This window comes from Brachycentrus maculatus, unplaced genomic scaffold, assembly GCF_059751285.1.
Source record: "Brachycentrus maculatus isolate JH-2025_06_01 unplaced genomic scaffold, ASM5975128v1 h1tg000667l, whole genome shotgun sequence".
Lineage (NCBI taxonomy): Eukaryota > Metazoa > Arthropoda > Insecta > Trichoptera > Brachycentridae > Brachycentrus > Brachycentrus maculatus.
In genome coordinates this window covers 105973-118111 of record NW_028281400.1, presented here as the reverse complement: position 1 = coordinate 118111, position 12139 = coordinate 105973, and the positions used below count along the sequence as shown (strand labels likewise).

General features: G+C 35.8%; 1 protein-coding gene across 1 annotated transcript; it reads right to left on the bottom strand.

Moving 5' to 3' along the window:
• Positions 1 to 5171: 5171 nt before the first annotated feature.
• LOC148300707 (uncharacterized) lies at positions 5172 to 8062 on the bottom strand. The gene has a single exon (XM_088274413.1). The coding sequence runs from the start codon at positions 7775 to 7777 to the stop codon at positions 5261 to 5263; it is 2517 nt and encodes an 838-aa protein (XP_088130539.1). The 5' UTR covers positions 7778 to 8062; the 3' UTR covers positions 5172 to 5260.
• Positions 8063 to 12139: the final 4077 nt, after the last annotated feature.

Here is a 12139-nt window from a genome sequence, read left to right as displayed (position 1 = left end):
TGATTCTGTCTACAAATTGTGAATGTTTAATTGATTGCAGCTGTTATTATTATTTTAGTGCCAGAAGTAATTTTTGTGAATTCTGTGGATGTTTTTACTGCATTAAAGTTTGTAATTTAAAGTGCTGTATGGTAGTCTTCCAAAAGGTAAGAATAACGTCAGATCTGGAGACATGGTGCTTTACAGAATAGCAAATAGCAATACACGTGTCAATACTAGCCAGTTGGCACAATCACGGGGCTTTGGCTTAATCTACCTGAAACTAGAAACCATCCCTTCCGTCATAACTTGAAATGTTAGTCCTTTAGTTTTATGAACCTATCGTCAAAAAAGTACCTAACAGATGCTTCAATTTTTTGGAAAATTATTTCATTGAAGCATTTAAAAAATGTAAGATTTTTTTCTTTATTCAAATTGATAGTACATACTAATGATATTCAATAAATTCATCATGTTTTGACTTTATCCGTTGGATGTGTTTAAATAGGTGAGAATAGTAAATAAAAAGTTTTAACTGTGTTGCTTTCATTATTTACTGTTTTGAGAATATTGCTCTCAACGTACCTATTTTATTTTTCTTTCATTTGAATGGTCAAATTTGAATTAAATTTTTAATTGTGCATTATAATTGGACAAATTTACATACGTAATACTTAACCTCATTTAGGCTGTATCTTCTTTAAGAATCAAATTTCTAAGTATTTATCAATTAAAAAATTGCTTCACCTTTATTTAGAATTGGGGTTATTTGGTAGATTTTTTTTCTTCACTGAATTGCTTTATTTAACTATTATCAAATTGTAATGCAATATATATATATATATATATATATATATATATATATATATATATATATATATATATATATATATATATATATATATATATACATATATATATATATATTTAAAATTTACTTATCGTATTTGTGTAAAGTGAAATCAAACTCTGAATTAATAGGGCTAAAATTGTGTAAAACCTTTCAATCCTGAGAGTTACATTTATATTGCATTTTCAGGGATCTAAATAATAACACTCATCGAAAGATGATGGTATGTACTTAGATCTCTTTATTCAATTTTCCAAAACATGTATGTGTTAAATTTTAAGATTTATTTGTTCTTTTTTTTTAAACTTGTCAATATGCTAAAAAAAAATACTATGGCATTTGGTGTAAGAAAAAATATTAGTTAAATAATATTATAAACCTTGCTAAAAGTTTTATACTTGTATGTTTACTTACCATGTATGTTTTTTGTTGTTTTTGTTTTTATATGCTACCTCTTGCTGTGGATTTTTATTGCAAATATGAAGGAAATGCGGTATTTCATAGTACCATAATTTAAAATAAAACCTCCCGAGAGCAATTTTGGAAAGAACAATAATAAAAAACGGATTAAAGTCAATTGTCACTGTAACCTGCAAACAATATGACTTCTATGGTTTAGTTTGTTCCTTATCAATTTTTGTCTTACTTCTCTTTCTAATTAAATATATCCAGCTTAAATGTTTCTTAAATAAAAATAATGGCTGTAGAATTATTATTATTAAGAATCGAACAACTATTGTAGTTTTCCTGACAAGGGGTTGGGTTGTGCAGTCTTGGATAAATAAAGATTTATAACATCGTTAATTATAAAACAGAATAACAGTCGGTATTCTACCTTTTCGTGGCCCCATATCTTGTACTTTGAGGATCACTAATTTAGATCAATATTTCCTAAAATGCTGTTAAGTTTTTGTTTTATTATTAGTGGGAAGGTTGTGATAGTCAAAAGGATCGCTTCAAAAGCAAGGTAACTAATTATCATATAGAGCATACTGACACTTAAATAGTACGTGCTGAGCCATGTTGAGAGACTACAATATAACATGCAATTCTAGTGTATGTAGAACAAAGGTCGGTATTTCTGCACTTGTAAGAGATCGATCGCCTAATGTGTTATTAATTTATATGATTATTTGTGGTTTCTTGGAACTTTACCAATGTCAATCTTTTTATGGGGATTCTTGTACTATAATAAGCTTACTATATTCATAATTGTAATGCGTTCTTGCTTCTAAGAAGGTTGTTCAACCATGTCTAAGAATACGCACATGCTATTTGTATAATGAGGAAAATCACTTTTTTAACCGTACAGATGCCTATGATTTACATAAAATAGTTTGTAAGAAGCCTGATGGATTTATTCTGTATGACAGTCGCTTATTATTAAAGTAATTATGATGTATAATTTATCTTATATTTAATAGCATTAGATTGTATACTTTTTTTTTAAATAAATAAAATATATTTTATTCCATATTCTATAACTTTTAGTATTGAACTCCTTAATAAGAAACCCATAAGTTTGGAAATTGATTTAAAAAAAAAAACGGTTAAAAATCAATGGCAAAGGAAATTAACGCAAAACTCGTGTGTAAGTCGAGCCATACAGTAAAATATTTTTGTATCAAATATGAACAATTTTCCAATTTCACACTTCAGTAGAGTGCCTAGGGAGTGCTCAGAGTAACAAAAAGTTTTGCAACTTGAATAATTGGTCCCTCCTTTCCTAATCCTTAGGGATTTTAATGTCCACCAGTCTGATATCTTGGATGAACTGGATATGTGCATGCTTAATGATTGTTCCCCAACACGTCTTTAAATTCCAAACCAGCGACCCAGTGCTGTAGATTTAACAATCTCCAGCGCTGGAATTGTACCAACATTTCACTGGAAAACCTTGAAAGACTCTCGGCAGTGATCAATATCCTATCATTATCAATTTTATGTTCAATCATAAATATTGTAATCTGAACCGTTCTCCTGGGGGCTTACGTCGACCGAGGTATATCATCACAGACGCCAATGGGAGGGACTTCTCAAAACAGGGTAAAGAAAATGCCAACTCTAACAAGAGAGAGTGTGTTGGAATGTTACAAGATCCTGTAAGTCGTACATTATCTCTTCGAATCGAGGGTAAAACAAAGCATCTTTTGAGAAGCAAGAAGAGACAGCGATGGAAAAAGTTCTGTTACTCTATATCTTAAGATATACAGTGGAACCTCTCATAACGAGCACCTCTGATAATGAGGAACAAAAAAAAGTGAAAAAGTTGCTCCCTTAACAAGCGATGTTTCGCATAACAAGTAACAGAGGAAGGGCAAGTCCCTTTTTCACCACATTCATTTCTGAACCGGGACTTTCGCGGCTTGGGAAGGAGGTTTACCAAGAGGACCCACACTTCTGCAATATCATGGGAATCGAGGTGGATAACAACGATATCGAAGAGCTTGTGAAAGAGTACAGCCAAGAGCTGACCACCAAAGGGCTTATAGAGTTGCATAGTGTTTCACAGCAAGAAATTATGGAGAAGAGTTTGTTAATGGAGGAGGAAGTAGCAGAGCAACAATCTTCTAGCGCAATAAGAGAAATGCTGAAACCATGGGAAACTGTTGCATCGTACATTAAGAAGCATCCCCCTAATAAGGCGGTGGCTATTCGTGCTACAAATTTATTCAATGATAATACCGTGACACATGTCGGCAAAAACAAATGTCTTAAAACAGTTTTCTAGTAAAAAGGTCATAAATTTATATTTTTTTTACGTTTTTTTTCAAGTCTAAATTATTTTCTAAGTTTTTTCACTCCTTAACAATTTATAAGTAATTTTATTTGAATAAACGTTAAAAAAAATCAATAAAAAAAAAAAGAATTTTCTTTCGGCCTAGAATGCATTATCGTATTGTACATTGATTTGTATGGAAAAAATGTTTCGCGTAACGAGTAAGATCCTGGAACGAATTAAACTCGTTATGAGAGGTTCCACTGTATCTCTTTTGGAGGTTTGGAGTATGATCTGCCGATTATGTGACCTGAGACATCTGATCGGGTGTAAGTGTTCCAACAGACTAGCCCCATTGACTCCGAATAATTAGAATGAGACCTCTTACTCACACAATTTTAGAGAGAAACACTGGTTGGACTGAAGTCTCTCCTCAGCCGCCTGAGTGATTCATTCCCAGGTATTGACGGTATACTGTATAGTTTCATCAGACCTAACAGTGATCTTTCCCTTTCATATATCCTATCTATTCTTTGGATCCAGTAATATCACCCTCCTGGAAAATCCAATCAACCATCCCAATCCTAAAACCCAATTCTAGATCGGTATCTCCATATATTGGTGGAGGGTTCCGAAAACCCTCCCCAATTCTCAATTTGGCTCCAGGAAGAGGAATAGCACTATTGAAAGTGTTTCTGTCGTGACTTCCAATACAAGGATAGCATTCTCTAAAAATTAAATGGCGTTACAAATGCAGCAAAAATACCTTTTGCTGCATTTGCAACGCCATTCTCCGTAGACGTGAATTTATTGCCGGATATTTTACAAATGGAACATTGTGAAATGTTTGTGATGCACAGTTAAAGTAGAAATTCAATCAGGTTGGTTTGGTAAAGTTTAATAAGCAGAAATATCCTGCATTTTACAAACACGCTCTATCAATGATTTCCCTTTTTTAATTAATGTTTTACAAAGTAAATACCACTATTTCTTAAAATCTACTGTGACACGTGTTTCGATGCATTCCTAAAACATTAGTTAAAAATGGATAGATTTTACCACAAAGTGACTGCCGAATCAATTAATGAAATGATTTCCCTATTTGGAAACACTTACACGTGTGAAAAGCTTTTTAGTTGAATGGAACATATTAAATCTCAAATGAAAACAAGAATCACAGAAGAGCATTTGGAAAACTGTTAGCATATAGCAACAACATCAATCGTTATCAACATTGATGCAATTAGAGTTATGACAAACAAAATCACACGTCTCACTAAAATTTATTATGTTTTGTATATTTTTTTATTATTATTTTTTGTATATCCTAACTCTTATCTAATAAATATGTTTTATTCTCATTTTTGTTATATCTTCTTAAAAAAACATACATATTTCTTATAATGATTGAGGAAACACTTGTTTTTATACCACTCGAGTTTTATTAAAAACTACTAGTTTCGGAAGCTAAACATCCATCATTAGGTCTGAATAATAACTAAAATATAAAATAGTTCTATAAATAAGTAAAAGGGAAAGTTAGGGGGAGGGGGTTAGTCAAGGGGCGGAGTTTGAAAAAAAGGAAAAATGGAAAGCAAAGGTGAAGAATTTTGAAACAACATATTATTTAAGAAATTATTATTAGAGTTAAGGTTTTTTTGGATTTCTAGATTTTTAAATATAATAATGTTACTTGAAATGCAAATCTGAAATTATGTTCTGATGCGCTTACTTCTACGTATTTGATGATCATCATTCACAATTGGGGAAATAGTTTCATTATGAGCCATTGGAAATTTTTCTTTTTTTAGTGTGATATATTTTTTTTTATTTGTGGTAGTTATTTTATTTTTGATAAATTCTGAACTATCGCTTTGTTTGGATTTTTTTTTAATGTGTTTTTTCTTTTTGGGCCCTCCTTTGAAAAGCGTTGATGGTTTATCAACTTTTAATAAGTCATTCAGCTTTTTAATGCTACCATTTTCTACAAAATTTTCACTGCATGAAATTTTGTTGTTTGTATTTTCATCAAAGATATTTGTTTTAATAAGTGTAGGAATATTCGAGAGATTGGCAGACCAAGCGAATAGAATTTCAAATCTTTTTCTCCACATAGAGAAATTTGTTTCATATTTAGTGATAGTCTGGTAATTTGCATATTCTGTCTGGAAATTGTCACCTAAGCTATGTTTTTGTAACATTATAGTTTTAAAAGCTAAGACAGAATTAAGATTTGGCGGAAGCACATAAAAGTTTTCATCGGACAAAAAATTGTTACTATCTTTCCAGACGCTTCTCCCAGTACCTTGCTGAGGAACTGATGCCAGTGTAACATCACTTTTTTGTTTTCTCGAATAAGTTTTAACAGTTTTAAATTTGGAAGGAACATTGATTTCACCATCATTATTAAGCAGATTGTGAGCTATTGTTTTCAAAGGTGAATCATGATGAAATGACGTATTAATCAAGTTTTTGTCAAGTTTTGCACCCAAAACGAGTAGAATAGTTTTTAATTCCGATATGTCAACTTCTACCGGACTCAACTTCACGCTTGATGAATCTAACATATTTGCAGTATTATTTTTAAAATAATCAACGAATTGTGTATAAAGGTAACGTGGTGTAGTATTTGTGTTTTTATTATTCTGTACGTTTATTTGATTTTTTTGGCTATTCGGATTGTTTCTTAATTTTTCTAAGGCTTCCGATACGCTTAGAGAATTATCCCAGACTTTGTTTATAACCATTTTTCTACGTGGTGCCCTGGAAAGTCCTCTACCGGGGTGCTTTAATAACCAGTTCTCTAGTGTTCGAAAGCGTAATCTCACTAAATTTGCCGATTTATCAGTGAAGTGTTTAGCGATGGCAGAAAATTCAATATTATCCGCACTATATCTAGCTTGGGAAATAAGGTTTAAAAGGAGTCTATCTTCGGCAAACGTCCACTGTAAATGGGTTTTGTTCTTGTAACTCTCCAGAGACAAGAAGCGGTGTCGGACTTGCAGGGGGGTTCGACCGGGTAGTAATTCCGCAATTCGTCTAAAGTCCCGTCCGCACTCTCGCACGACAGCCATCAGCACGTTGTCTTCTTCCGCGGTGAAGCGGCCGCGAGTTCGGGCAGACAGGCGGTACACCCAGCGGTTGTAGATCTGCTCCTTGGTCCGGTTCTCCACGTAGTAGGCCACCTTGGTCCAAGGGACGAAGTCGCCGATGCGGCAGTGCTCCACCACCTGGCGCAGGTAGGCGTCTTCCTCCGGCTTCCAGGGCGAGACCAGGCGCGCGGCGCGCATCAAGCGCAGGCGGTAGAACAGGAAGCACTGGTAGGCGGAGCGGCGCGTGCAGCCCGCGCCCTCCGCGCTCGCCATCGCCGCCGCCAGCTGCGCCGCCACCTGCTCCCAGTTCTGCGCGCGCAGCTTCCGCGCCAGCAACGCCAGATGCCGCTCCTCGCGCCGTCCCCACGGCCCCTTGTTGATTTCGGGATGAAGGAAAACGCGCCACATGGTGCGACACTCTCGGGCGCTGTGCGCGATGGCAGGGTTCAGTTGCAGCAGTTCCCAATCGAATTCTTCATTTTGATCCAAAGGTAAAACTAACTCCCGTAACGATTTGTTATCAATATTTCGCAATATCTCGGTACAATCCGCGAGTCTTTCGCAACGATCGAGTGTATGTGGAAAGTTGTCACTTCCTTTGTTCACTTCGTTCGCATTTAAAATTTCAGTATTGATTTTCTTTATTTCTAAGGAAATCTCGCTTCTTTTTTTATTTCTAGCTTGTTTCGTGATCTCCGAAAGCATTTCTTTCTTTTCAGAAGGCTTCCAAGAATTTTTTGCGGTACTTTGAAAAGAATTTGTGATGTTTTGATTTTTCATTATTTTTGTATCCGCATTCGGTGGCGATGGAAAATAATTCTGATCTTTAAAAAATGGCACTCCACATTGATAATAGCTAAAGTTTGGTCTGCTTCGTGCTCGGGGCGGATTGCGTTCGGAGTACGAAATCATAGATTGAACTTTTTGAATTTTATTTCTACAAGCAGCCAGTCGCTCTGTCAATTTTTTCTCCAACTCTTTTAATTTAATATCGCAACTCTTGTTAAGATTTAACGCGTCCAAGTATCTGATACTGGACATCGAAGAGTCGTTCGATAATATAGATTTGACGGATAAGTCTTCCATCTCGGCAGTATTTGTTTCATCCATTATCGTAGAATCATTATTGCATTCCATAATAACTATCAGATTTTTCAGATGTCGATGTCGACTTCAGATTTACATCGAAATAAAAACAAGAAATATTATATATACGTATCTTCGATCGTCAAATAATACAATCCGATGAATCAAATGAATCCAGAACCTGTCAGAACTGCAAAACTACAACCACTACAACCGCAACCGCAGACGAAATTTGACTTTTAAAACCACAGATCAAAGACCAATTGCCACAGATTTAGCCAGAATCTCTAAACTGTCACTTGGAGACGATTTGTAACTAGGTACCTACCTAGAAAGTATGAATTTCATGCTGGTCACTCACGACGAGGAAAATAGTAGATTTTGTTACATTTTCTCTGGTTTTGTAACGTTCAAGTACGAATTTTGGAAAGACGAAAGATTTCACTGCCAACCTGGCGATGTGACGCGAAATCGAATACCTACAGCGCCATCATTAGTATATGATATTTGTATATAAGCTTCGTTCGAGTCTGGCCGGGCGACCGTCATGAATTCATTGCACAAACTAATTTATATAATTCATTGTAAACGATAAATGACACGCCGGGTGATCTCGTGTTGAAAATAACTATTATGTATTGGAAATGTGAGTACTTCATTATTGGTAAGGCGTTTCCTCTCATTCCGCCGTTTGCTAAACAGCTGTCAAACAAATTACGCAAGAAATTTGTCTCGACTGCTGCTCAAATAAGCGCTAATTAGAAGAAATATGTATTCTATAACCTCCCGAATGACCCCATCAACAGCATTGCAGGTAATCAACTGTTTTTGTTGTTGTTTTTCATGCCTGAAAAACTGTGCAATCTTCTTTGTGTGAAATGTCATTCTGACAGTCCGTTGACAGCGAGTCTGTTTTTATTATCGTTTTTATGTTATATTTTAGGTAAAGTACGGACAACCGACTCTGAGCTGTCGGCAGAGCCACCTGGGAAATTTCGGAACATTGTCGGGATGGCAGAAGCCGAGTTTAAATATCCTTTAAAGAAAATACCCTGCGTGTCCAGCGCTCAAGAGGTGAACGATTAAATGTTATTTGAAGCCCACCTTTCATAAAGAGTTACACTAATCGCGCCATATCATCCGAGCATGGACTCGTAAGAAAGAAGCCAAACATAATTACAAGTACATTTATTGTCATATAATGTTGTTTATTGCAATATATGCATATAAAATAAGATTCAACAAACACAAAAGATGTCATTCAAAAATAACTACAGCACGTGGCGTATAGATTTTGAAATGGTTTTCCAGTTTTACTTATACAGTTACAAATGTCAATTTACTAGTGGGTGCAATGCTTGGCCATGTTTTGTTCACAAAGAAATAGGTATGGATGATAATTAATAAATAATATTCGATATATGATGTAAGAAGACCAGCCCGCCGAAGCTTGCAATCGCAATACCGGACTGGACTCTTGATGCTGACAAATTTTCAGCCCCCATCTGTGCTCCACGAGCAGTTTTATGATGAGGTTGGAACTCTTCATATCAGCCCCTCCGGGAAGCCTGCCACTGTATACCTTATAAGACCATCTCAGTGTATACCGGTGTCTGATATCCTCATAATCGGAGATCGCTCAGTGGGTCGTAATGCTCGCAATTATTTTTCAAACATATAAACTAATTCTGTAACTTTGTTACCTTTTCAGACTCGTACAACTATTGGCAAATGACTTGTCGCGGCAGAAGGGTTCCATTTCCCCCATTGTGTTGGCGCTTTGGACAGTTTCATTTCCTAGCGCTGGATCAGAATATATAAACTACAGAGGACGATTCGGCATTGTTTTATTTGGATGTGTAGCCAGTAATTACTGTTTTAGTGTTTGCAGATATGTATAGGCAGATAGATGATATAACCATGAAACGTGTGTTATTGCACAATTTTCTTGGGAGTTATTCATCGTGACTAATATATGTATACTCTCCCCCCTGAAAATAAACATATTATGCTCTTAAATATGTTTTTATTTTGTTCATTAATGACCGAGATCCTTGAAAAGTATCATCCTATCCCGCTCTCTGTGATCTTACAACATTGACCTTAATTTTTTACAGAAATGCAATCTAAAGTAACTAACTGACCATCACGCCGCTTCCGCAGGGATAGGCAGAGAGAATAGAACACCACACCACGCTACTCTTGTCTTTGTACACATTCTTCTTTACGCATCCCCTCACACATCCTCCTCCCAACCCTTATCCGCACCCCAAAGGTGCATAGGGCACTGCATTATATAGAAGCAGTGTTATCTTGATCGTTAAATACACGAAGGAAAGGTGATCAGCCTTTCGCTTCAGGTACCAGTCCAGGGTCATATTAAATATATATTTGACTGAAAAATCAATAATATTTATTGCGACCCTCTTGGGAATCAAACCCGGGACCTCCAGCATGGTAGCCTAGAGCGCTAACCGCTACACTATGGAGGCGGACCTCATACATACCCGCCGATTATTCGGATTCCTGAATTGACCACTTTCAATTATTTTAAATACTTGATCATGCCAAGTTTTGCCCGGTCGTCCTCTGCTCATGTTCCCAACAAGATTCGCCTCATAAATTTCTTTTACAGTCCTTTCTTCACTCGTTCGTTTAGATCTTTTATAACTAACTAACTAACCATCACGCCGCTTCAGGCAGAGAGTATAGAACGCCACACCACTCTGTCTTTGCAAACATTCTTCGCCTCTTCCACGTTCATGCATCTCCTCATACATACCCGCCGATTACTACGACTCCCAACCTGACCACTTTCAACTATTTGGCATACCTGATCGTGCCATGTTTTTCTTGGTCTTTCTCGGCTCCTTTTCCCCATTACATTCGCCTCATAAATTTGTTTTACCGTTCTTTCCTCACTCATTCGTTCCACATGTCCAAACCATCTCAACGCACCTTTCTTAATTTTATTGATAATGGTTATCTCCGCTTTGCATTCCTTCCTTATTTCACTATTCGAACATCTATCATGCATCGTTTTGTCGCACATTCTTCTGAGAGATTGCATTTCGACTGCACTCAGTCTACTTTCATCCTTCTTTTGCCAACTCCATGTTTTACTTCCATACATTAGAGTTGGAACCAGGACTCCGTTGCGCACTGCCAGTTTAGCTTCCGCTGATAGGTTTTTATTTGCCATAACTGATATTATTAGAGGGTATTTCTTTTTCATCGACAATTTTAATGACTTCCTTTAATCTGACTCTATCGAATGCTTTAGTAAGACCTGCAAAGCAGAGGTAAGCTGTCTTATTGAACTCTCTTGCTTTTTTAACTATTTGTCTAACAACAAATATGTTGATATTATTTATGTCCGAGTTCACTCGGTTTCTCACCGTCACATATTTAGCATATTCTTCTGGTGACGGTGAGCTTCTGTATTTCAGATGGTTTTTCTTCGGCGAGTTCCTTGACTTCATCAGTACACCATTTTATCAATAATGATTATCTCAGCCCTGCATTCTTTCCTTCTTTCACCATTCGAACATCTATCATACATATTTTTGCCTCACATACAAATAATGTAAATAAAAATAAAAATAATAGCACAACCTGGCTGAACGGTGGAATACGCGTGAATAGCCAATAAATAAAAAAAAGACATTCATAACAACAGCAATGGGGGCGCGAGATAGAGACAGGCATGAATTAGAAAGAGATAGAAAGGCATTCGCCGGAGCTAGCGATTGAGTTTGGCTTAGTCCCCAGAACCAAAGATCAAAGACGAATATCTATTTACTTATATTTCTTCTTTTTTTATGGCTGTTCACGCTTCTAGCCAATGCGAGTTATTTTTTATTTATATATTATTATTTTACACTTTTTACAGTTTAAAAAAAGATAATTGTTTGAGTTTTTATTATTTACAAAAAAAAACTTCAATTTCATACTATTTCTGTGAGCCTAAGCGGCTCATTATTAGAAAGTGGTATCAAATTGTGGTAAAGTGGGTTCGAACCGAAAAACTTTGATTAAAAAATCCGAGACACTAACCACGGGACCACAACCCGATACGATTTGAATTGAAATCGTTTGTTTTCCTGTAATTGGGGTTAGTTTCATTATTAAGTTGGTTTGTTTAGTGAGTTATTTAATATATTTCATACACATTTACAAATGATTTTCAATTAATTTTGTTTGTTAGGGGAGGTCGATGAGATTGAGATGTTAGTAGAAAATGGAATTGGATTGAGAAGACAATACTTGACATATAAATTTATCTTAAAATTTTCGACTAAAAAATATAATATTCTGATTTAAAAAAATGATAGTTAATAATTCCGAGGGGGCGTCAGAGGCCTGCACTTGCAGGGCATTAATTGGAGACCTAGATCTTATTTCATTGGGCAC

What these genes read in the sequence shown, in the direction of transcription:
- LOC148300707 (XM_088274413.1), bottom strand. Translation starts at nt 7,777, where the DNA reads ATGGAATGCAATAATGATTCTACGATAATGGATGAAACAAATACTGCC.